Raw genomic sequence first — 27,129 nt, 5'->3', positions numbered from 1 at the left:
ATCTGCTCTAACTTTCTACAGCAAGGCGTACCATAGTCAGGACATGCCAAACATCACTCAGCAGTCCATGCACCGGTTGGTTAGACGGGCAAAAGTTGGCAGGGATGCACCAGTTTAAGAAGCAGAACTCACGGTCCTCACAAGGATAATGTGTAAAAACCAAGACAGCCTTATGAAAAATGTGTGTGACAGACAACCCAGAGTGCAGGAAGACAGGCTGGAGCAGCAGCCCTACAGAGGAAATTCAGCACTCGGTACACACTGACCAGCAAACTACCGCCAACATTTACAGAAACATTGATTCCACGATAGCTGCGTGAAAGCTATCTGTGATTATTACCTCTGCCAAGGAGAGTTTTATGTTTTTGGTAGCACTTGTGTGCGTGCGTGTCATTCTGTCTGTAAACACGACAGCTTGAGAAGATTTGAATAAATGCTGATAAAACTTTGTAGGGCTGTAGGTGGGGTCATGTTAACAATCATGTTGAAAGAAAGGAGGAATATTATTCTACATTAGTTAGAGATACTTTAGCATCACATTATATAATAAACTCAAGTTAATCAGTCCGGTTATTTATCCATCACCTATTCCGACATAATGTTGGTGTAATCAAAGTAACGTCTATCATGCTTCATACAACTTCTTAAAGTATGTTTAAAAAGAACAAAATACAATACTGCCTCCTTAACAGTACATAAGATTTAGCTGCCTTGGCGGAGGTTTGCGCTCTTGTGCAAGTAGCATCATCATCATAAGAGCACATGTGCATCACAGTATGAAGCAGCAGTCTCGCCTGTTGATGTGTGTGGTTCATGAAGCACACCAGCTTTGTGCACAGGCTCCACCTGACTTTGTGCCACGACGTCGATGGCTCAACGAAAGACTTTTCACATGAGTAATGCAGAGCGGCCAACAAAGGGGCCAACCTTACTGCACTGCATTTGTGAAAAACCTTATGCTATGTGGAGCCAATACGATTGGGCAATGAACCTCTCATTCTACAGATCAAACAGGCTCAGACAAAACTTGATGGAGCCAGAGCTACCTCATCATCATACCCCCCCTCCTCTGACTCAATGACAAATGTCCCCACATTAGGAATGGCCACCTCGACTGTGCGCTGGCCAGGGGACTCATCCTCTGTGACCAGGTCAGGAGGGGGGGTTACGGGAGTGTTCATCTGGACCTCAGGCTGAGGGGAGGTGGGAGGGGGAAGAGACTGGAGAGAAAATGGGACAGATGAAACAGGAACGATGGAGGACTGATGGAAACAGAAGGAACATTATATATGAAGGGCAAAGGTGAAACAGGAAGAGGAAAAAAGTTTTAATGAAATGAACTCATTTTATAAGACTTTTCTAAACTATGCAAGTAACTCTGAATCCTTATTAAAACTCGGTGGGCAGAGTTGTGGAAAAGTGGGGCAGAAAGTTGAATAAGCATGACACAGCAGTGTTTCCCCTAGGTGGGAAATAATCTTTTTGAGTTGCTGTAATTGTTCCTCCTCTCAGTACTGGCTGTGGAAAACTTCTAAATGTCTTATTTTATTTAAAAATTCACACTACAGACTTCAGTGGGCCAAGTTGTCAAGCAGGTATCATCCATGGTGCACTTTACTTTAAGAAACTTAGTGAGCCTGTGAAAAATGCTTAACCTACCCATGTGATGTAGGGGCAGTAGAGTCCCATTGTAAAAAAGCCATCCAACATTTATTTATTTAACTAAATGCTCCTTTATGTTCACCAGCTGGTTTTTCTTCGTATCTGTGCAGCTGGATGCTTGTATGTTTTGTACGGGGGAGGTTACAGTCTATTTCTTTTTAAACCAACTGCCTGCGTAAACCAGGAGAACTAAACAGAACGGCACTGGCTCTTTGAATTCATCAAAATAAGGAACATATCTAACACAGAGGTATTCACGTGATCCACCGTTAATATAAAAGTACTGATTAAAGCAGTGTTTAAGTAACAGCTCTCGACTGAAATAGCTTTTTGTTGAATACATTTATGAATGTGACGTGTTTAGAATGACAAAGCACATGCATGACTTGTTGTGAGTCTTCTGTAATGTGTGTCTTTGCATGTTTTACATACAGCATTTAGTAACGCTTCAGGGCTCCTCTCCTCCTGTTCAGCAGCAGCCCTGGAGATGGCCCTCTCTGTATCCTCCTGCAGGTGCTTGGAGTCATTCGTGGGTGATGGCTGCTCCATGTACTCAGGATCCTGCTGGGGCACTACAGAAGGAGCACACCACCATCATACAGAAGCAGCAACGCCCAAAGTCTAAATGACAAAATCTGCAGTTCTTTTAATGGCCACTTCAGGCTGGCTCCGAAGTACATCAGTCTCCAATTAACAGCATTAAAAACACACTGACAGCCAATTTATTCTTTCATCCTAATTGTAATTCACAAATTCTGGGCCGTTCACTCAACCTAGTGGTTAGAGCAGGGCAATCCATTCTTGTGTGAAAGGACTTTAAAGGAATGACAACCCTGCATCATTTTCTTATGTATATGACTCCATGCTCTTATTTTGGTGGGGTACCCGGAACATGATTAAAAAGTGCTTTTACCTGTTTGCCTGAATAACAACAAATAACTATGCGTCACTGTCTAAGGGTGTAGCCACCATAATTCAGTACAACAGAAATACATTTATAGTTTTTTTTAATATCCCTATTCTCTTATGCTATAAATATTGTATAATTTCACACAAGGCTGCAAGCGTACATTGCCAGCTCATTTCCAGACTGTTTTACAACTCTTCAGGGAACAAAGGATTTTATATATACTGCTGTTTCTTAATAAAGCATTCTACTCTGTATTGTGAGTGTCATGGCCCTGACCTGCATTGTCTGGAGGGCTGGACTCAATACTCATGGGCTGAGGGGAAGAGGAGGAAGTGGAAGTGCTGGATGCCGCAGAAGCAGCGGCGGCCGCTGCTGTGGCCAGTGCCAGCTTCTCCTGTTGGGCCTTGCGAGCCTGCATGATGTCCCACTCTTCAATCTCCTTATCGAACTGTTCATTGTCCTCCTTCACATACTGCTTCAGGTCAGGCGGCAGTTTGTCCATGCCGCTGAGGATCTGCCCCGTTTCTTTGTCAAACTCCTCTACAATGGAGAGTTAGGAAAAAGAAATAGGGACGTTTCCTGAATGTCTGTTTAGGAATAAGTTCAGTTCAGAAGTATCAGGTGTAACCTGGTCAAATCGGTATTTTGTGACATAAAAGAATAAAAGAATGTGTACTGTTTTATCAGCAAAGAGAAACACATTTAGGTATTGATACAGACAGAGGCCGATGACACACAGTAATGTGATATAGAGCTCAAAATTTAGATCACACTGTCAAAAGACAGTCCAGCCAACATCCTGATATGAGTCACTTTTCTAATATGACGACCAAAAGAGAGATGCAAGCACTGGAGAAGAGTTCATTCTTACCTTCTGTGAGAAATGGCTTCTTGTCATTGATGTACATGAGACAGTAGGCACTAGCATTGCGGTAGCCTCCAAAAGAGTCCCTGACAAGCTCCTCCCAGGACGACTTTGTCACTGAAATATCATTGTACTTCATCCAGCAACGCTGATGTGGGTCATAGATGTAAGCCCAGTAGTGGCCTGCATTGGCCTGGCCTTCATGGACCAACACTGCGTGAAGCCGATATGGAACCTGCAGAAACACAAACAAGGAAATGTGAGGGTTGGGTTTATTTTTACACGGCAAGGTGAAAAGACGGGGTTGCTCACCTGCATCATAGATTTGTCCGAGTACATCAGCTCAATGGTTCTGTGAATTCTGGTAATACTGCCCTGCAGATCTGGAAGTAGAGGATCATATACGACCTATTAGCATGTGCCAAAATAATGTTTACTTTTGCTGTCTAGCATAGTGATAGACAGATCAGTCACGCTGAAATACATTCATGCTTTCACAACTGAGTGCAAATGACTGGATATAGAAGGAGGATAGACCTACCACGAGTGTCATTTTCCACTTCACTCCTCCAACGGTGCAAGCAGCCCTCAAGCACTCTTAACTCTTCTTCGGTGATGTGGCGTGGGGCAGGGTGCATGGGGAGGTCGGGGGGTAGACGGGACTGCGTGAAGGGCTTATGAATGGGTACTCTCTGCTGCTGGGCTGCAGAGGGAGCAGTGGCGGGACCTGACGCAAGGCCCGAGCTCTCCAGAGGAGGTAAGGAGTCTTGCTCAGCTGTGCTGCAGGGTTAGAAATGTAAACTTTATGACATCTCTAAAAAAAAGTTCACACTGCAGATATTTTATAGTTTGAAATGACAGCTACTGCAATAAAAAAACAGAACCATAAGAATCAAATCAAAAACTCTAAATGGAAAGTTTATTCCATGTCCCTACAGCCACATTTGTCAACAGGAGTGCCAGGCCCTCTGCCTCTAACCATCTGGGCTCTCTCTTACACTGCCATTTTGCTCGACGTGTTGCCTGTGTCACACGTTGATTTTGACGTCACATCATGTGTCGTGTGACACAGCCTTCTCTTGTATGTCCCATGTTCCATATATTTTAAAAAACTGTGGAAGGACTGGACAGGTTTGTTCTGGTAAAATTCTTGCATGAGCAAGCAAGTGTGATAATATTAAGCTTTAATCACGTTTTTTTGACCCATCTAATCTTCAACTGGTTCATCTTCATCTTCTTTGTACAACTCCGACACACACTTCAGGCCATTTTTGTTTTGTAAAACACACCTTGGTGGTGGCAGTTGTTGTCCTGTTGTTCCACCAGGGGGTGCTGATGTGTCAATGTCTTCCACTGGGGAGGTACACACTGGTTTGCTGGACGCAAACTCCATGGCGTACTGGAGGACATCTGCCAGAGGAAACCTCTTGGGGCCTGAGCCGTAACTCAGATACCTGAGAGAAAAAACAGAGACGTAGCAGAGATGGAGGGAGGCAGACAGAGCAACAAAGTGGAAAGGGCAGAAGATGAAAGGGTGCAGTTTGAGTGAAAAATGACTGTGGCTGTCTGGCGAGTTCTGCTGACCTTGGCTGAATAATGGGGTATCAGTGGACAAGCCATACCTCTCCAGTCGCTGTTGGAGGAGTGTCAGATGCTCTTTCAGCCGTCTGATCTCCTCCCTCTTGATCCTGGTTATTTCCCTGTTCCTGTCCATGTACCTGACAACGCAGATGTATCACATCAGGAGCTTCAGGATTGCATATATATACACTAGAGGCTAACGGAGGTGGTAAAAAAGAAAGCCTGATTACGTTACCTATCCATGTAGAGCATAGAGGGGAACTCGAGCTTGTTGTGAATCTTCTCAGGACGTCCGAGTGCTTGGTTGAACTCAAATCTTGACAGTTCAAAGGTCAAAACAGGAGGGAGTTCTGTGAACCAGTGCTGTAAGAAAATTGGATGTTGACGAATTTTGGTAAGGGCGTTATTCAAAAACGATCTATTACAGACCCTCAGATACTCAGCAGCATTTGATAAACTGGAAGTTTAATGATCACATATCACGTTCTCATTTTTAAAATGAGACACTGGATCTGTATCAGAATGTGAAACGTCCTGGAAAACAAACTGATCTATACTTACTTTGTGTTTCAAATACTTGAATTTATCTGTCCCCACAATAGAAATGGGGGACAATGTCATGCAGGATAAAAAGGTTAACCTGCTGTACTGTGATGTAAAGTAAAGCACTGTGTTGGAGGAAAATGTGCTGGAGCTCTCAATAGAAATGAATGTGTGCTGGGATCTTTTTTCCCCATGCTGAGCCATTAAAACCAATCTAAAGGGTTGTTAAATATATTTGAATGAGTTTGATACAAATCCTTGGCTTTGCCTCGGTCTTTGAGGTTTTCTTTTGCCTAAGTTCATTATTTCCCTTCCCCGTGCCTTAAAGCCAGCTTTTGTCTGATTGGCTACTTCTACAAATAAAACAGCTTGTTGTGGCTTTAGATGACCAAGTTAGTTGGCTCAGTTACCAGCTAACACATTTTGTGACTTTGCACTTCTCACCTGTCCTAAGTTAGTCCTAAGTAAGTACTCTGGGAAACCCTGCTACTGTGTATGATGTGAATGGCATTGTCTCCTTTCATTTCCAATGCTGGTGGCTGGTGTTTTTTCCAGAGGGCTGGGTGCCATACTCATCTGCAAACCTGCTGGCCTGATAATTAGCTGCTCCCAGCAGCTCTGGGACAGCGCAGTCAAGGCTACAGCTAAGCTGAGGTCAAACCCAAAATAGTACAGGTGTCACATAAGGGCAAAGAGGTTAGCCCTTTGGAGAGGATCCAGCACATAATCTCTCACTTTTAACCTGATTGCCTTCTCTGTGCCACTGAGAGGTGAAGATGGCAAATAGAATTGTGGAACATATATATAAATATTGATGCAAACATGTAAAGCAAATGTTCCATATGCAGGTGTTTCTATTTAATGTGGTTTCCAAGATGGAAAGATCAGACAGATATTAGAGATTTTTTGTGACGTATAAAAACCTTTATGATGGAAAAGCAATCTAAATCTAAAGTTCTTCTGCAGGAGCTTAACAGTTGTCAGCGAGCTCTGGCACTTACTTCTTGTCCAGACCTGGCAGAATTCTCTGCTGAGTGCAGGGACTCGATCTCACCCTCGATCATTGCTGCCTCAAGACACTCGTGTAGGTCCTTGAACCCATTGACCTGCAAAGGGTACTGTCCAAACATCTCTGTGTTTTCAAATTTTTTACCTGTGGGATTGCACACAAACAACAGACATGAACAGATGAGTGCACTTGAACGAGCGCCTGAGAAAAACCAGAGTGCACACTAAGTGCCTACTGTGTGGCCTATGCCCCCAAAATGCAACAGTAGAGGTATGAACATCACTTTGCAATATCACTTACATGTTGCATGAATCAAATTCCAATAATTACATCACTTCAGGGATTAACTGTGTTATTCTGTAATTACAAAAAGCAACAGTTCATATTTTTTATATTAAATACTGGCCCCGTACTGGGAACAGCAGGAAGCATGTAAATCTTTTATTTTCTTAAGGCTTTGTATTTCCACCTTTGTTCTGGACCACAGACTGAATCCTCTTCAGTAAGCAGAATGTCAGTGCTGCACAAATTTCTGAAGGGATACTCGCCCATTGTTCAGACTAGTTTTGTTTTTTAAATCTGCTGACTCACTTTTTTTGTCTTTTTGTCGCCATCTCCTTCTCTTTAAAATACCATAAAGGGATTGTATTAGAGTTCACTGGGGTGTTTATTAACTAGTAGCTCTGAATAGTGTGGCTGGTTTTGCATGCAGTGTTAGGAAAACATGTTTTGAGAATGTAGTGCAGCTCCTGAACCACATCTTTCAGTTAAGGAATTTTGGGAAAATAGCTTCAAACTGGAAAGGGGAAAAAAATAACATAAACCTCAGAGGGAAAAAAAAGTTATACTAAAATGTAAAACAGCTAGACCACAAACTGTACATAAAAGATGGATACTGTATTACCATAGAAGTAACCTCAATCAAAGAGCCACATCTCATTCCAAAGCATGGGCCATAATTTAATGATATTCTCAATTAACGGAGAGCTGTCATTTAAATTATAATACATAAATGTTTTAGCTATTGCATTAAAGAAATATCCAATAAGCCATCGGGAGGTAAACTTAAGTCAGGTTGGTCACTTGCTTTAATGGTCTTCTGGTGCCAGATCTCATTTTATTAGGGAAGTGTCCATGATGCCAAGTATATTATATTATCTCCCAACATTCTGCATACATGCTTATGTTAAAGGTGTTGGAAATTTTAAAAGAAAGACAAAGGTGCATGGTACCTTTTATACTCCTTTACATCTGAGGTGATTTTTACTTGTTCAGCACCTACATCCTCACAGTGACTAGGGTGAGGAAGTGACTTAAAAAAAAAAAGGAGCAGGAGAGGAGTTGCTAGGGGACATGCAGATGAGGCATTAAGGTCGTTTTGTGAGCAGCAGAGTCCATGGGCCCAGCTTTTGGTGGCTCTGGGCCAGTACTGTCATGCGTAATAAGCACAATGTCAATCAGCCGTCGAGGTCTTCCACAATCAATGCAAACACTCTCCTCTTTTGCATGGATCACATCTCATTAAGACAAGGTCACCTTTCATTACTAGGGGCAAGGACTTGCTTTGCTATGTGGCTGCTGCAATCAGACTATGCTAACACTGTATTTCTCTGTGATACGACCAAGTATGCCTCTTCTTTTTCTCTTTATTGGTTTCAATTAAACACCCCGTCTCACCTTCATGGACACCCACAGCAAGGAAACGACCATAGAAAAGCTCCACCATTGGGTTCTTTGGCTTCTCACCCTCCCTGGAGAAAAATCAGGATAATGTTACAGGCCTCACTTCTTCATATTTCATGTAAACAAGGAAAATTTTTATTGTGCCCTTTAAAATGTGTCACATTCTAATGTCGGGATCAGATTAAACAATAATCAGTCTGATTATGACACAGCCCACATGAAGAAAGCCGCTGATTTGGTTTGGGAACAAAAATGGCTGCTTTGTGCACCAAATTACTGTTTACCTCAGCTTGTTTGGCACAATGGTTCCATTATTTCCCTCACCAGAGTTCAGTGTTTTTGTTCATTCCCTACCATTCAGCTCTCTAAACCTGACTCTAATAGTCTAATCTGACACAGTGACTGTCATATCACTTGAAAATACTGTGCAGTCACCAAGTCAGACCTGCCTGACTATGGGACCGCTGTTTCCACAGCAACCTGTGAATCCAGGTACAGCTGCGCTTACCTGTCTTCTTCTGCCTTCATCTGGAAGGCATCCTCCAACCAGTCCAGCAGCTTGTGGGTGAACTCACTAACATCCTGCTGTTGAGCGAAGCACAGATAAGAGTAAACAAGTAAGAGTACTGACAACCAATATTATGGAGGTCATTCAAATCAATGTCATCCGCTGACGTGCACTTTGGATATAACAGCAGATGTCTTAGTGGAGAATCTCGAAACCTGGTGAACTTCAATGGTAAGCCGTATGCCTCGAGGGCACTCTCTGGTAGACATCAATGTCATCTAGTAATTCAGGTTAATGTCTATCCAGCCTGAGTAATACAAAGGAGAGACATGACTGATGAGCACACGGGCCACAGGGCTGACCTCAGTTAACCTCTGGCCTAGCAAGAATGTCTATGTAAGAAGAACAAATGCACAGTTTCGTACATTTTATGCATGTCTATCACATTTAGTGGATGAACACACAAAACAGATAATTAATGGCCAACAACTTTTGTGGCAGACTTCAGAGGGGACGATGAAGGTTAATAGTCACTAAATAAAGGAGGTTAACCGTTTGGGGTTTTCTTTCCCAGTATTCCCCACTGATGCCATTAATGCTATAATACTAGTGCTGTCAGCGTTAATCTCGTTAAAATGACCTTAACGCCATAACCCCAATTAATGCAGCAAATCTCCATTAGTGAGTTATCGTGGATCGCCCTGTGCGTGGGGCTGCACGGCGTCAACGCGTTAACGCGATCCGCTTCAGGGTACAAACTGATAACTGGACATTTCCTTTCAGAATTTTCTGGTAAAGAGCAGAATTCATGGTTCTGTCAATTACAGCAAGTCGTCCAGGTCCTGAACATCCTGGTCCAGCTAAAGCAGCCCCACAGCATCACACTACTACAACCATGTTTTCTGCTGGTAAGATGTTTTGGGGGTTTTTTCAGATGAAATACTATATTAATTTTCTGCCAGGTGTAACAGAGCTCAGACCTTTCAAAAAGTGCAACTTTCATCTCGTCAGTCTACAGAATTTAATTTTGGTAGGTGGGTCACTCCTGAGAAGGTTCACCACTGTTCTACATTTTCTCCATTTGTGGATAACGGCTCTGGCAGTGGTTCACTAGAGCCCCAAAGCCTTAAACTCAGCTGTCCAAAAATGTGGTTAATTACAGTTCATTCATGATTTAACAAAGGCGGCAATTACCTTTTCACTTGCCAGGTAGCCTTAGATAGCTTTTTCCCTTAATACATGAAATCATTATTTAAAACCTTTTGCATTTACTCGGGTTATCTTAATCTTTAATGCTCTGAAATGTGTAAATTTGACAATTTTGCAAGAAACCAGGCAAACAGTTTTTCACAGCACCGTAAAATCGAAAAATGCTTTTAGTCGCTTTGATTCGATGTGTTTGAGAGGCTAACACAGGACTAAGAACATAATCTCTGACCTCCTTGGAAAAAAGGTCTTTTCATTGGAGTGCTATTCTGCAAAGCAGGTTGTAACAGAAAGAGGCTTACCTGCTGTGACTCACTCGACTTAAAGGCATCTTTGAGGATTTCCACAGCTCGTGATGGATCTACATATTTCCTCTTGGAGCCCACCATGAGAGAGAAAAGGTTCCTCAGCTCCTGCATGAAGGGCAGGTTCCTGTGCTCCTGGACAAAGAACACAATCCATGTCAACAATGAAGTGGATCAAACTTGCTGAAGATAAGCAATCTAGGTAACAAACAAACGGCATCTTCTCATTTATTATTAAAAAATGAAGGCAAAGCTAAAGTATCAAAAACTATGTTTCCATTAATAGCCAAAAACGAATGCTAGGTTTCATTTTAAATGAATGGAGAGACTGAACTGGCCCTGATATCCATCTTTTTGTTCCTTTTGAAGCGTTCTTTATTCCTGTCAGGTGCCTGACAAATAATATGGCTTGCTATGATGTATGAGCAGTCCAAGAAGTCTGAGCTGCAGTTTGAATAAAACTGTAATATTTTAGTAATCTGTCAATTAGCTGCTATGCCACTAGCTAGTTAGTGTTCCACCCTCTGGCTGACATGTGGTCACCATGAAAACAACACAGCAGTGGCCAAAACAAAAACTCTGAGGTTTCAAATATTGAGAAGGTTTCATGGGGGCCTTCTTTTACCTTCTTTTAAATTTTAAATTTTAATATTACTCAACGTAGGTTTGTGTCCTTGCATAATATTTTAAATATATATTTTTGTGACTTTATAATAGCTTTAACTGTATTTTCATAAAATGTCAAAACAAAGAAAAAATACATCTTTTAAGTATCTTTAAGTAAGGAAATTATACATTTTGACTTTGAGTTCCTTATCTTTAACATCAGCAATGACAGCACAATGACATAATGCCAACAAGATACAGGGTTTGAAAGCAGATTAAAAAAAGCTCACTTGTTTTTCTGTTCAGGGATGTTTATGTAAAGATTAGATTCCAGCCTGTAGCAATGTAGCACTAAACCAAAAAGGTCAGTGATTAAAACAGAGGGAAGTGAGATGAAGGGATGACCACCCCAAACTATGCTTCTAGAGCAGAGGCTTAGACCAGATTAGCAACAGGCGACTAAACCTACGGTGAGGGCTCTGTAAGGAAAAGGTGTGAAGACATCCTGGGAACTACACTGCTAGTACATTGGTGTACGGTGTGTGTGTGACAAGACAAATTTGAAATTTGGATCAATCATAACACATCGGCTCTGCATGCTGAGCTCTATCCTGGCAGATAAATACCAAGACTTCAAACATTTCACACCAGTCGGCACTTCTTACAGCTTGCTAGCAGTCAGTTAAGTTAACTATTGGGGGCAAAATGATAAGCTGGAGTGACCTTAGGGCACGATCACCAGCTGTTGAATGATGGCAAATGTTTCTAAGAAGGTCAAACCCTCAGAGCTAAAGCACTGCTAGCTGTGACAGGCTGTAGAGGCACTGCTATTATATAAATGGGATATGAAGCAGGGCAGTCAACTGAACTTGAAAGCCTCGGACGACATCATGCGCAGACTTAATAATCGGTGCTTCGCTTTACCCTGTCGGATCTGTGAGAAGAGGTAGGGCTCTCACCTTCTGATTACGAGGCAGGTCGTGGACTCTGGCTGGCGGCGAGTAATTGAGCACCAGCCTCTGGAACTCGAGCAAGTTGAACAGAGACTTGAGGTTGAAGAAGGATGAAGAAAGATGAGTGAAATCTTACATACAGGAAGATATGTATTTATTATTATTATTATTGAGAAAAATGTGCAACAACTGTGTGATGGTGTCATATCAACATGCACAAAAATCTCTGAGGACTGTTTCCAGCATATAGTTGAATTTATATCGCAAAGAATTAAAGAAGCTATGAAGCCAAACGGGCTTCTAACTCAATATTAACAAGGTACACTTAATAAAGTGGCCAGTCAGTGTACACTTTTATGATATACTGATTTATCCATGAATGTCTTTTGCATTTGCCAGATGTAATAGTTATACAACCACAATTTGAATAAATCCAGTAAACATTTAAGTACATTAAATGATTAGTATTAATGAGGCACAGCCTGTAAGTACTTAAATATGTAAAACAAACATTTACCATAGAAGGGAATGGGATATACTGATGCCCTTTTATTCCTTTTTTCATACATGTTGTTATTATACAGACAAGAACACTGTCTATCAGCGATATCATATTTCATCTATAATTATTTTCCCCTTTCAACCTCATCCTCTTCTACCTCTGACACCATTTCCCTCCACTGCTGGAATCACCTTTCAGCTCACCATTAAATTATATTGGTGAGCTGAACTATACTGGCAAAAAGACAGAAAAAATGACTTTGGTTAAAATTATGGATCACACGTATGTTGCTTTATCTCGTGAGATTTAGAAATTTCACCTGCAAATTCTGCTTAACTAGGTGAAAATGATTTAACCTTTCCCCAGAATGGTGATTCCCTCCAAAGGAAACCACGTTTGGTTCACATAATAGGATTTAATATTTTATTAATTCAGAAAACCTGTAAATAAACTGAAAACTGATCTGTATTTGCCTGACATGGCTTCAAATCTTTGTTATTACACAGAAGCTTTAGCAGAGAGCCGACTCCTTGGGTCACGTTGGGTTTATTTTTTACAACTTCCTAAATAAAACAAATGCTTTCACTGAAAGCTTAAGTTGTTTACATTACATTCCAACTCCCCTTCCAGCTATCATGGCCCATTAAATACTGTGATAAAAGACACTAAAGAGGAAACGATCATTACATCAGACTCAGGTCCGACTTGTTACAAATTTGATGTATTGCAGAGTTTGCAGCAAATTTATTGATGTTTTGTAAATGCCATTTTTTAAAATTAAAACCATTTTAAATATGTTTCTTTTTAAAAAAGTCCACTGGAGATCTTTGAACATAAAACATTATCATAATGTGAATTTAGAAAAGAGAAACTTGTTTACTCCTGTTCTTCTAACTGCACTGGTGTCAGGTTTAAGGAGCGCCTTCTACTCCATGGTAGGGGTAATATTAAACACTGGTGCCAAGCACCATGTGATAGTGTATCCAATGTTGATCTACCATATTTCACCTTAGGTCACATTTTACCACTCAGTTCCTCAGCATACAAGAAGCTGGGTCTTGTTGACATTTTCTTGCACCCAGCATTAAGGATTTAGACTCTTTAACTCTCTATTCACTCCTACTTAAGCTGACTGCTGCAGATTAAAGCAGTGATATTTGCTTGATAAGCAGGGATGCATTAAGGAATGTCAAGGCCAAGAACTCAAATGCCTTCATAAATCTCCTTTAGCAAAAACAATTTAAAAAGGTTAATAAATAGCAGTAAAAGAAACAGCAAATAGTCCAGCTGACAAACAAAAATTTGAAACAATCCTGTTCACTTGCTTTTGTGCCCTCAGGAAGTACATGTGTCCACTTGTGCGTGCCTACCTGAATGACTGCGCTGAACCAGCAGGTATTGCCGACATTTTTCAGACCCACGGGGCAGTTGTCTATCCTCTTCCTGTCGTGTGGGTTGGGTGAGTCGCTCCATACCTCTGTGTGAGTGCGCTTCAGACTCGCTTTGTTTTCTGCTATACTGGCCTCCAAAACCCTGGAAAAGCAGGAAGGAAATAAAAACAAGATAGAGGAAATGAACTTGTGTGAGGGTCACTACATCACCTGCTGCTGGTTATTTACTCTGCTCTATTTACCAAAAGGTCAAATTTCTTTCACTCTACTCATCTGCTAAAAAACCCACACAATAGTGTACAGTTCAAAAGAACAGGAACGTGAACACAGTCGGACAAAAAGGCTCATCTTGATGGCCACTGTGTTGTTGGACTGGGGTTTAAAATGCATAATAACTTCCACATACTCATTACTAGTAGTGGACCATTCTGGATGGTGACCAAAAATATATAAATAAATAAAATTAGATTATTCAGAGTGGTCAAATAGTCACTGCAGTATTACTCCTGAGAAACAGACTGTTGTGTAACGCATTAATTTTCTCTTTGATATAAATTATTTACCATTAGAACGATAACATATGCTGCAAAGACACAGCAACTATTTGACCTGACCTAGTTCTATTTATTACAACAGGGATCATGTGTTTCACAATACAAGAGTAAGTATAGTACTTTCATCACACCCGGGGTAAAGATGGAGACCGTGTGGGTGAAGTAAAGAGTGGATTTCTTAAAATACTGTCAAAGTTGTTGTCAGTCACTGATACCTGCTGATGGCCTGCTCTTCATCAGTGATGCCCGTCTCCCTGAATGCCCGGTTGGACTCCTCCAAGCTGAGGGCAATGGCCCTCTGCAAGTCATCTTTATCATCTCCAGTCAGGTCAATCACGTCTGCATCAACAAAGCACACACGGGCAGCAATTTGGTTTGGATCACCACTAACATGCAACCATCATTTACACTCGGGATACTTAGTGTTCTGGACTAAAACTTTGTGATGGTCAAGTGCGGTGTGTTGAATAAAACAATAATGATTTGAAACATGGCAAACATGACATTTTAATACAGATATCCAAGTTTCTCATACATTTAAATTCTAACTGTGACAGGATCCGGATACATTTGCACGCATAACAGGAGGCAAATGTATGCTCTCATATTAGTTAATGTTAACAACATTTATAAAATGCTCGGGTTTGCCAACTGAATCATCCAGCTACCCATCCAGTGACAACCCTTGACTTGCAGACATAGCCCAACCACACTGGTACCTGGTGCATGGTCTGGTTATAGAGGATCTCCTGGGCTATTCAAGACTACTGTAGCAAGTACAGTCCAAAAATATGGACTTGGAGACAGTCCAGCCATGAGAGACTGGAAAAAAACCAAGCTGAATGATATGAAGGACTCCAACAGCAGTAACTTGTTCAGCAAATCATGTGATGAAACAACCCAAGATGTGAAAGGGATGCTTGTTAGCAGTGACTGACTTTTGAAAATAAGAACAGGATTGTTTAAACATCAAAATGCTAAAATTCCCCAAAGTTGCCAAATATACTTGATTAGCTTAGTCAGCTCTTAATTTATGTGAGTGGTGAAGTGAATATGTCTATTTGTGGGACCACTGGATGTTGAATGCGGACGTGCTGTTCTGAAACTATAACAGCACCAAAACTTGAACCAAGCTACTCACTCGTGTCTGCCTGGCTGCCCACGCTGATGTATCTGTCGCTGGCTACCTGGGACGTCTGGTAGTAAGTAGTCTCATCTTGTTGAGGAACCTTGGCATTCTTCTCTGTCAGAAAGGCCACGGCTTCACCCAGGTCTCCATTACTCACCTGCAGCAACAGCATGTTTAGGTTAATGTCTCCATATAATTTTAAGAAAATTATTAGCTGCAACGAAAGATTAGAGAACCTAAAAACGCCTGCATTTAATAGAAAGTAAAACTTTGCTCTGGGAGAAATGACTGCACAGTGTAACTTGCGTCAACAATCCCATGTGAATAAACTGAACATAAGTTTGAGACAGAAAACTTTCACATTTCACACTGATAAAAACAAACAAACAAACTGTCTACTGTATACACACAGTATACCTGACTTTTCCAATTTTGAGCCTGTGTTTCAAAATGTACCTGCAGGGCCTGCTGAAGCAGCTGTACATCTGTGGTGCCTGTGACCTCTCTCAACTGGTTCAGTAGTGTCTGCTGGTGCTGTTGAAGGAGAAAAATCATCAAGAGCCTGAAAGTGATGGAAACTATATTTTACAGGTCCAACTTCTTAAAAATAACAAAACAAAAAACCCCAAACCCACATCACTGGCATGAAAAAGCCAACAACTCAATTAAATCAATAAATAACTTACTCTTAACTCATAAGAATGTACAAACATTTATTGGCAGCTAGATGATTTACAAAAAGCACAGCATGTTAATCAATCCCATCTAACGGTATACGGGAAGGCTCGATATTTAGTGGGAGTTGTTTAATCATTTAATGATTTTATCATAATGGTCTTTGGGAAATTATAGTCTTCAGTGTCCCTGTCACTTCATGGATAAAAAGATTAAGAAAAAAAAAAAAATAGGCAGATTAACAATAACAAAATTTTCATTAGCTGGATTCCTCAGGGGAAGGCACCGACAAACATTGCACTAGCTGTCCACAGTGTTCCTCAGAGACTGATTAAAATTATCAGGAGGGTTTAACTATCTTGAGCGCTCCTACAGCTCACCCGGTTGAGCAGGTAACACTGGGACAGTGTTACCTGTTTCACAGTCCCATGTACTCTCAACTATGCTGTCCAATAAAAGGTAAAAAAAAAAAAAAAAAAGGCCAGCCCAATTAATGTGAGGCAAAAGTGACTTTGGTGTGGCTGTGGTTGTTATTGATTAATCAATGTTCAGTTAAACACTTTTTTTTCTTTAAATTATCTTGAACAGTTCTCTTACATGATATGAGGCTAACAGCTGCAGTCAGGACACTATTTATGTAGACTGTATTATAGTAGTAGTAATAATAATAATAATAATAATAATAACAACAACAATAATATTGATGATGATAATAGACTATCTATCTATTGATAGATCAATAGATAGATAGTCTATTACAGACAGACAGACAGATACAATTCTTTAACTCAACTATAGTAGCTTTTCAAAACTCAAAGTTCAAAAACGATTCTTACTTATTTTCTCCTAGACCTTGTTGCGGCCCCCTAAACAAAAAACACTCCCCACTAAAAGTCTGCTTTCATTTGATTGGCTGCCTCTTGAAAACAATAACAGCAGGTGGTTGGAGCTTTGGTGTGTGCCTAAGACCACATCAGGCAAGGTTTCTGGATTGTGTTTGTTGCAGTAACAGCACAGTGTGAAAGGCAGTGCACCTGTGGTTTATGAAATAATTAATATCATGTACATTTTGTAATGATAAACAACTTGAATTAGTTTCTTATGTCTGTGTTAACTTCAGCTCCACTGTTCTGGGTGGCAGCTGGTGACAGCACCCGTTGTAATGCTCTGCGGGCTTAGTGATCTACAGTGTAGCGACACCAGTTCTCCCCTTGGTGTAGGTTCAGGTTAGAGATGCCCTTCAGCTCAGCTCAGTGCAGGTCTCCAGAGCAGAACAAGGATTGTCACCATCTGCAGTCCAAGATGGCAGAGTGTGTGTTTGGGCAACAGTGAGAACCAAGACTTGAGACAGCTGAATGACACTGAGGACTGCCACAACAGCAACTTAACCTGCCTACCACAGAGAAAAGACTAGCTAGCTGCTTAGCCATGATGGAACTTTACAAACAAGTAAATTATTAGTAAACCAATCATGTAAGTGTCTTTAAGAGATGAAACTTCATATCTGAGAAGTCTGCTCAACCATAATGTGGAATCACTCTATTAACTGAAGTAAACGAAGCATGAGCTTTTGTTTTAAAGGCATTACATTTACTGTCAATATTATTTGAAACTTTTGTTGTCTAATATGAGCCACTGTAATAGTACAAATGAGAGAAAAGAAGGATCAGCTCAACAGGTTCACTTTTATGTCCAATCACAATGTTAACAATTGCTCTACACATCCGACTTGTACTTGAGGAACTGATACAATATCTAGTGGAAGAGCCCTGACAATGCTCATTCCTGTAAACGGATTTGCGGATGATGTCAAACCCATCTGGACTGCATGGCCCTATCACACACACTTAATCTGCTATACAATGCTTGAGTAAATGCACTATTAATACTAGGCAAACGTACTTTTCCACATCCGATGCAGAAGTCATAAGTCTTGACTGAGAGGTCTACAGACTGTAGCAGGTGGAACAGGCGACTGACAAGAAAATTTGTTTAAAGGGCTCTTTCATGGTTTAGGACTCATTATTGTAGGTTATTTACACACACCATAAGCTAATTGCACAACAAACATCCATGGCAACGTTATGAACCACCTATGCAAAAAACATTTCTAAGCACTTTCAATGGTGTTGCTCCAGCTACGACACAAAAAGCAGTGAAAAAGAGTGATGTCTAGGAGCATGGCATATCACAAAGCAGCAGGTGTTCTGAGCTATGCTGTTGCACAATAAAGGTAAACAAACCAGGACAACAACTCCAATTACCAAAAGTACTGAATTCTTAATCTTAGATATCAGAGCTGGAAAGCTTGTTGATGTATCGTATACTAATACCATGTAGTCGTGTTTTTGTAACTGCAATACACTACAGGAAGCTATGGGGGCAGTATCACCTCTATCGTCTGCCAAGACTGCACTCAATGCTAACGAAGAAGGACATAGCATGAGCGGCAAAACAGGAGGAGACAGAGATTTTACAAAATGTATGCACTTAACAGAAAACTAACAGCTAACTACTGACTGTGCAAAGTGGAACTTTCCTTCCATGACAGCACTACTGCAGTGCATGAGTGTTTCAAACGCCAGCACCCTGGAGCTGTGACCTCAAACGTGAATGGGTCCATTTTAGTGTGTCGCGTTGATACTTTGTTTATGTTAATATTATACAGTCGGAAACTTCTCAGGATGATGGTTGCTAAGCGAACACCATTTCAGTTTTGTTAGCTAATGAGTGAAATGCGATAGTAAACCATTAAACGGGAGTAGTTATGCTGTCTCTTTGTTCGTTTTTTCCTCAAATTAATTTTAGCGTTTATTCTGAATAGTAAACCTCTTCCACCTAACGTTAGGTAGTTAGTCTGTGGGTTGGACAACACCACCTAATTATATATATAATCAAATAAACAGTTTAACTGGCATTAAACACTACACCATCTGAGAAACGCACTGGTCATGGTCTTTTCTGATTCTGTTTTGTTGTTTTACTAGTATTAAGCAAAGGTGTATAGATGAATTTGCCCTGTAAGGAGGCTCATGCACCTCTCAAATGGCTGAAGTCATGAGAGAAAGCATCTTTAGCAGGTTTTCGCTCATGCACCTCTCAAATGGCTGAAGTCATGAGAGAAAGCATCTTTAGCAGGTTTTCAGCAGCTGGGAACATCATCTCAAAGATAAGACCAAGCCTCACTCCAGAGCATGTCCACTGCAATCGTGAATTCATGAACTGAATCATCTGAAACTTTGGAAATGTGTTATTTTAGACTGGGAAAAAAAATCTTTTTGATTTAATTGAAGCTTTATTTGAACTTATGGACAGAAACCATTTTATTTTCCTATTTGCACATTATTTTTTGTTTAAATACCACTAGCACTTTAATTTGCATTATCCTTACTCATTTCATTTGTTTTCTGAGGGTCCTATTGAGTAATGTTAAAAATTAATTCATACATATGTTTCCAATTTTCATTTGGGATAAGACAACAGGGTGATATTGACAGGTGGGGAGACCTGAGCAGGTGAGACACTGGAGCATAGAACAGGAGGTTTTTTGCCCACAGGAAGCAGAGATAACAGTTCTTGAAATAATTGCTGACTAATCAATACATTGAATGAAAATTGTTAGATTAGTTGACCACCAAAATAATCTTTAGTTGCAGCATGTTGACATGAGATCTAAAATACTGATAATAAAAATTTATAATTCAAGTGTAAACAACTGTGCAAATGCCATACAAGCTGATCAGCAAAGTTCAGCAATGAGGATTCCATTTATGTGGGCGCAAAATGGCCTGACTTATGTTATAGTAACTGTCTCAAGCTGATTCTTCAGTTAAACTACTATAAAACAAGAAATGTGAGTTAGGGCTGTTCGATATAACGATATATATCGGATGATGATATAAAAACGTCTATCGTTTCCTATTACGCTATCGTTTGTTTCATGGTGTCGTAAAATAAACTGTTTACAGCAATATTTTTTCATCGTTTTGATGGTCACTGTAGTGGCTATATTAATTTCTTAAAGTTCTCTCTTTCTCTTATATTTAATAAAACCACACTACGGATGGACAAGCGCCTGTTTTTACGTGTTGTCGTTAGCAACAATGATGGTAAAACCATCGCGTGGCTCCGCTGTCCGCTTGTTTGTTTTCCACGTAAACCTTTCACAATAAAGCTCAAGATCCTGTTGAGACTTTTCAAAATAAACTGAATCACATGAAAGAGTATGCAGAGAGTTTACCGATGAGAAGCAAAAAAGAGCCGTCAGGTGCTAAAAAATAAACCTTAGACTCAAACTTTGAAAGAAAATGGTGGCCGTTACAACTTATGTCTAAAAATATATAGTTTCATGCATCGGTTAAAACACTCAACTCCAGGTAAAGGAAGCCCAGCTGGAAACACTTCACGCAAGTTGAGTTGCCCGAGATTCACAGAATTTACAGAAAATGTTGCATTTTTGTGATTTATATCGTTGTCAGGACGACAAATGTCTTATATTGGGATATGAGATTTTGGTCATATCGAATAGCCCTAATGTGAGTTTATTAACTGGTAAGAAATATGTATCATCATCAGAATGCATGATGATCAAAAGTAGGACTGTGCCATATCATGACATCCACAATAACCAAAAAGTTTCAAAGTGTTAATCAGGTATGTTTAGAGCTGGGCGATAGAACGATAACGATATGTATTGCGAAATAACTTTTTCTCGATAGAAAAATGAAACTATTGCGATAGACCTCATCCCTCTCTCTCTTCCTGTCTTAAAAAAAAAAAAAGAACAGCCAATCCAAATTAAGTAGCGCATAGCCGAACCAATCACAGCCGCAGCGTCACGTCACATCACTTGTTACGTACAGCACAAGTTCCAAGCCGCACATGAGTATTTGTTTGGGAAGCAGCCAGCCGCCGTGCCGGCCGGGTAATGGAGAAAATGAGTGTGCCCACTAGAGAAAAATCAACCGAGAGCTTGGGTGACCAGATTACCGAAGAGAACACAGATGACGGTTCCAATGCCGGAGAGATTGTCGAAAGGAAGGGCCAGAGAAGTTCCGTAGACTGAAAACGCTAATTTCTCCTCGAAAACAACCAGGAGAATCCCTGCGAAGCAGCAACAGTCAATTGAGTCGGCTTTCTCCAGCGTCTTACCATATGACAAAAAAGCTAAGAGACATAACGACATAACGAATGCCAATTAGTTAGTCAATTTTGTCTGTTCTTCTGTAAAACAAAGTAAGATTTATTTTTAGAAGTAATATTTTGTTTCTAAGTGGAATTGACAATTTAGTGGTCTGTTTTGTTTGTTCTATTTTGAAACTTAAACGCTTTAGCGGCTGCCTTTTGTGTAGTTTGCAATATTTGCCTTTATTTATCTGAAACTGAAGTCTCATGTTCCTTAGGTACATCTGCCCTGTTGAACTTATTATGGGAAATAGATATTTAAATCAAAACAAGCTGCTGATTATTTTACATTTTACTTGTGAGCAACGGCACATTTAAATCTTACAAATATAGTTATTTGGCTTATATCATGATATATATCGTTATCGCCTGAAATGAAAAAAACATATCGTGATATGAAAAAATCTTATATCGCCCAGCTCTAGGTATGTTATACTTCTACGTAAACATTTCCAAACACTACAAAGTCTACTTGTCCGCCTACATTTGCTCTGTCACTACTATTGTCTATAATGCTGCTGGTAACTTGTAGCAACAGATTCACACTTCAGATTAGGTATTGTGTCATCAATGACTGTAGCTCCTTAGAAAAGGAGGATGGAAAACTCCCCTCACTTTGTTTGTAGTAATAAATGCTCCTGCCTGAAGGCTACAAACACCAATAGAACTTTGGTTTGTTTTTTACGGTGTCATCATATAATTACCACAAATTTCCTTGAAATATCATGATATAATTTTGAGACTAAGACAGCTCTAAGACTAAGACTGTTCAGTAAAAAACATCAGACCTGCATCAGCCATATCTTATTATCCTCAAGTAAGATACTTACTTCCTCCAACTCTAAGGAGGTTTTTCTCTACAAGGTCGGAGGCTTAACTTCTGTTTCTGATGGATCTTATGTGATTTTCCCTGTGCCCCTGTCAACCCTCAAGAGCAAATGTTTTTGCAGAGTCAGACAATGTAGAGAATGAAGGAAAGTTAACATCTTGCAGCAACAGAATATACAACAAGTCCAATTTGTCTGCAATAACCTTTCAAGTTTATAAAACAAGAATACGCAGCTGACAGGAATACACGCTTCCTATCAACCTTCTAGAGGAAGTGATACTCTAACTTGTGGCCTGTCACTACAGAGAACAACTAATCTTACTTAAGCTTAACAAGTACTAACTTGCGAGGACCAATGTCTAAAATAAAACATGAGTCAGAAACTGTTCATATGCTTCCTCACACCCGCTTCAGTTGTCATAACATTTAAACAATATTTGTAAGACCACAGTGAAGACAGCTTTTCTCTAAGGCTTCTGTTACAGCAGGCCTGTTGTTAATGGTAAGTCATGGTGAGTGGTAAAGAAAGCACTGATACAAAGGTAGTCGTAGTGCGGTGGCTCATGCACCTATCCTATTAAAACCACTGCAGAAAAAAGATAAAGACAACAACTGGACGCCCTCTCCTGTCAAAATGTACATGGATATTTGGGGAAAGTAGCTTTCTCTAAGCATTTTGACCTTTTGTCCACACAAACTGCATTTTAAGCTAATGAAAACAGAGCTTCTGAAAAGGTTGTCCCAGAGCAAAGACCTTTGGAAACTCTCATTTTTGTGTTTACATATGGATAAGGAAAATGAAGCTCTTGTCTTGCATTCCTTAAAAACCTATGCATCTGTCTTTTTTTGACGCAAGAACTCTGTACCTTGTTTTTGTTTTTTTGTTGTTCACGTTAGGCTTTTGACTGGCTGACTTTTCACCACCTGTTGCTTTGGTATGCCCATGACATTGTTCCTTTGCATTTTCACATGGATGTAGATTCTTTTGAAAATGAAAGTAGAAAATCCTTGTTTAAAAACAAAAAGATACCCATGTATATGTGGAAGTAGCCCAGGACAAGAAATGTGAAGGAAGTTGCACCTGTGACAGATATGGGCCAAGACTACCACAAGAACAGTTGCTCAGACACACACATGCGCACAAGTTTTAAAGCAGTTTAAAAAAAAGGGGGGGGCAACCAAAAAAGAAGAAAAGAAATTGTACAGACAGGATCAGAAGTCCTCTGAAATATTCTCATCTTGCTATCTACAGGTCTCTACATGAAAACCAGCACCACACCCTGAGTGTTGATGGAGCACAACTGACTACAACAATATCCCAAAACACGCTAATCTGCTTTCAAAACAAATCAGACCCAAACTACTTTATACATATGCTGCAATCAGAATCAGCAGAAACCCTACATATTTATTAACACAAGACAAACAATGTACTACATTTTAACGGCTGTTGTTGTAGTGTGATGTCAGCCACTAATAAGGCCAGGCTGCTCAATAACAGAAAAATCTGAAGTGTGAGCCATTACAGAGACTCAAGTATTTCCTTTGCCTAAGACCGTAACTTGTGTAATGAGCCCACCATATGCCTGATGGTGCTTACTCATGTTTTAAAGGCTGGGGAGCTGGTTTAGTTGAACACAGCAGGCCTGCGCTGCAGAGCTCCTGGACTGTATGAAGTGTAGTAAAGCATCGCTGCAATTACATAAGACTTTTGCCAAAATATGAGTTCTTTTCCTCTGGACCAGCGGAGCAAACATCTAACCTATGATTAAGCAACATCACTCAAGTGGTTACATAAGTAACCAGAGCTATGCGGTACTGGGCATGGTGGCCGGACTAAATCGCATAACTAGGCGTCTAAGCAGCGGATCTTAATGCACTTTGGTAAAATGAGAGCGGTGTGATCAAATGTAACATAATAATCTGCCTTCCCGGTTATGAACTGTCACACGCCTGGCTTGCAATCCGAACACTCAATCCCCGCCAAGCATCGTTGCTCGGGTGGGTTTCCACCTTCGCCGTTGGACATGCTTTGTAAACAAAGGTATCAGATGAGTAACCTGGGAAACATTTGCTCACACAAACAAAGAGTAAGCACTTGATCAAACTAAACATTATCTTCTTTGGTGGTGATGGTGGGGGGGGCTAGTTTATCAGAAGACTTCAGCTAAACACCTCGGAGAAATCAAAGATTTACTTACTATGAGGACGTCGACAAGCTAACGTTAAATCTGTCACTGTCACTTAGCCATGTTTATTTTAATTGACGACACGGATAGCCCATAGTGATGACGTTACCATGCAGAGCATCAAGTTATAATATATGAATAGCTAGCTTCTGTTAAACGCAACCCAGCGTAAAGGACGATGTTGGGGTTTCAGTTAATTTTACGTGGTACCGTTAGCTATCGCTAACGGCTACATTAGCACGTACACTGGCTAGCAAAATATTGAATAAAGCACTGACCCAGGGTAACGTAAGGCCCAGCTTACATGCAGTTATGTGGGATTTACAAACGGTTCTTCACAAAAGGGTCACGCACGACGTCTTTAAACAACAATTCAAGGTACACCCAACCAACCATGGAACTAATTTACCCACCCTCTGCGTTCTTTGAGCTCTTAAACTATGTAGGAATACAGTTAAGCTAAAGTTAGCTAGCCACCAAGTTATCATATGGCAGCTTACCTTCTGAGAATGCTGCTGGAGGACATTCTGCTCCACGGTCATGGCCGGTTCAGTGGGAAATTTTGTTCAATTCAAACCAGAAGTAGCAAAATGCACGATATACCGTTAACCAAAGCGATATAAAAAAAAGGAGATGCTACGATGTCCCCTCCTTAATCAGCGACATTACGGGCGCCATGGCAGAGTGACTAGCCCAAGTCGTCAGCAGGCATGAAAACATTGCTCTTCGCTGCCTGTGAGCTGGGATCGATTACTCAGGTCTGTTGAACTACGTTACCGTCACGAACGGGACTTTTGGGGAAAATGAATGTAAACTACAATTATAACCAGAAATTTTGCGATTCATTTTAACCACATTGCTTTTGCTTAGCTTCAGCACCTTTTTTAATGCACCATATTGCAAAGGAATTCTTGATATTTTGTTTGTGTTTTAGTTTCCTTGAAAACAGAATTTCTAGGAAAAATCATTTGGTGAGTATTATAGATGTATATATTAAAATTAAAATGATTTTAAAAAATCGCTTTTGTTGATTTGTAAGATGTAGGTTACACTGGAGTTACAACTGCTCTTCTAATGGGTCGGGTGTTCGATCCCCGCTTCTTTGGCCAAGACACTGAACCCCAAGTTGCCCCGATGCATCATTATGACTGCGAATCTTAGACACAGTGCCCAGCTAGAGTAGAAAAGTGCTAGATAAGTATCAGTCCTTACACTAAAATGTGACATTATAATGATAGACAAGTTCTAAAACTATGCCTTTAAATAAGGCATACCTCCTTCAACTTACATTCACAGTTTGTACAGTGATGTACTGGTCCAATTTCTCATTATAAAGTCAGGTAGCAGTAAAACATACAGTCACTGTTAGCAATAATCCTTGGGTGTGAAATACACACACAGATTCACTGTTAAAGCGTTTGTGTTGGGCATGCTCTGACTTCATAGTTTTCATCTGAGCCACACGACTTTTTCTCTTAACTGTTGTGTCTGCCACATTCTGGGCAGCTGCCTTTTTCTTTTTCCTCCAAGGAATTTATGTTTTTGGTACTGTTTGCATGCGTGTCATTCTGTCTGTAAACATGACCACTAGAAAGGTTTTGAATGAATTGTGATAAAACTTTGGAGGGGTGTAGAGTAGGGTCATGTTAACAATCTACTCAAATTTGGCCGACATCCACTGAGGTCTTCAAGGTCAACTTAATGATTTATCAGTCAAAAACAGACAAAAAGCCTTATAATTTAGAACCTTTTATCTTACAAGCTTGGTGTCTTGTCAACCAATAGAAAGTACAAAGACTTAAAATCTGACCTCTGACCTTTTCTAAAAGGTCAATAGAGTGACCCAAAGCTCAAAGTGCTAATAATCCTATACACAGCTATTTAAAAAATATGTTTCTTACTGTCATTGTTTGCATTGAAAACATATAGGCATATAGGGAACTATATATGGAAATTCTAAGTATCACGTTACTTTGAACCTCTGGCCTCTTCTTTGTGGTTAAATAGGGTCAAATTTGGATAAAATGTCCGCTATCTCTCAAATGTTGTTTAAAATTCTGCTGCCTTTGTTTGTATTGGCAACATTTAGGAAATGATACTGGTGTATGGTGAGTTTAAATATCACATTAAATTTGAATCTGAATATGATGTCACATTTGACCTCTGATCACGTTTTTACAGTGGCTTGCAAAAGTATTCGGCCCCCTTGAACTTTTCCACATTTTGTCATATTACAGCCACAAACATGAATCAATTTTATTGGAATTCCAGGTGAAAGACCAATACAAAGTGGTGTACACGTGAGAAGAGGAACGAAAATCATACATGATTCCAAACATTTTTTACAAATAAATAACTGCAAAGTGGGGTGTGCGTAATTATTCAGCCCCCTGAGTCAATACTTTGTAGAACCACCTTTTGCTGCAATTACAGCTGCCAGTCTTTTAGGGTATGTCTCTACCAGCTTTGCACATCTACAGACTGAAATCCTTGCCCATTCTTCTTTGCAAAACAGCTCCAGCTCAGTCAGATTAGATGGACAGCGTTTATGAACAGCAGTTTTCAGATCTTGCCACAGATTCTCGATTGGATTTAGACACCAGACAGGTCAGGGATAAAGTTATTGAGAAATTTAAAGCAGGCTTAGGCTACAAAAAGATTTCCCAAGCCTTGAACATCCCACGGAGCACTGTTCAAGCCATCATTCAGAAACGGAAGGAGTATGGCACAACTGTAAACCTACCAAGACAAGGCCGTCCATCTAAACTCACAGGTCGAACAAGGAGAGCGCTGATCAGAAATGCAGCCAAGAGGCCCATGGTGACTCTGGACGAGCTGCAGAGAT

At 40.3% G+C, this 27,129-nt stretch overlaps 1 protein-coding gene across 5 annotated transcripts in view; it reads right to left on the bottom strand.

Moving 5' to 3' along the window:
- usp25 (ubiquitin specific peptidase 25) overlaps positions 1–25,046 on the bottom strand; it is a 31,575-nt gene extending 6,529 nt beyond the window's left edge. Inside the window, exons 1-19 of one of the 5 annotated variants that reach the window (XM_031755842.2) lie at positions 24,785–25,046; positions 15,864–15,941; positions 15,420–15,564; positions 14,494–14,617; positions 13,704–13,866; positions 11,838–11,924; positions 10,270–10,407; positions 8,762–8,838; positions 8,248–8,321; positions 6,563–6,714; positions 5,254–5,381; positions 5,060–5,155; positions 4,727–4,891; positions 3,979–4,217; positions 3,750–3,820; positions 3,444–3,672; positions 2,849–3,112; positions 2,095–2,234; positions 1,047–1,220 (exon numbers count right to left, since the gene is read on the bottom strand). In XM_031755842.2, the coding sequence (XP_031611702.1) occupies positions 1,047–1,220; positions 2,095–2,234; positions 2,849–3,112; positions 3,444–3,672; positions 3,750–3,820; positions 3,979–4,217; positions 4,727–4,891; positions 5,060–5,155; positions 5,254–5,381; positions 6,563–6,714; positions 8,248–8,321; positions 8,762–8,838; positions 10,270–10,407; positions 11,838–11,924; positions 13,704–13,866; positions 14,494–14,617; positions 15,420–15,564; positions 15,864–15,941; positions 24,785–24,826 (2,586 nt within the window). In that variant the 5' untranslated portion in view covers positions 24,827–25,046. The remainder of the gene's footprint in view (positions 1–1,046; positions 1,221–2,094; positions 2,235–2,848; positions 3,113–3,443; positions 3,673–3,749; positions 3,821–3,978; positions 4,218–4,726; positions 4,892–5,059; positions 5,156–5,253; positions 5,382–6,562; positions 6,715–8,247; positions 8,322–8,761; positions 8,839–10,269; positions 10,408–11,837; positions 11,925–13,703; positions 13,867–14,493; positions 14,618–15,419; positions 15,565–15,863; positions 15,942–24,784) is intronic. The other 4 variants (XM_031755843.2, XM_031755844.2, XM_031755845.2 and 1 more) reach the window with 4 other exon arrangements.
- Positions 25,047–27,129: the final 2,083 nt, after the last annotated feature.

This window comes from Oreochromis aureus, linkage group 10, assembly GCF_013358895.1.
Source record: "Oreochromis aureus strain Israel breed Guangdong linkage group 10, ZZ_aureus, whole genome shotgun sequence".
NCBI classification, from domain to species: domain Eukaryota; kingdom Metazoa; phylum Chordata; class Actinopteri; order Cichliformes; family Cichlidae; genus Oreochromis; species Oreochromis aureus.
Note: the sequence above shows the minus strand (reverse complement) of the source record. Positions and strands in the feature narration are given on the sequence as shown.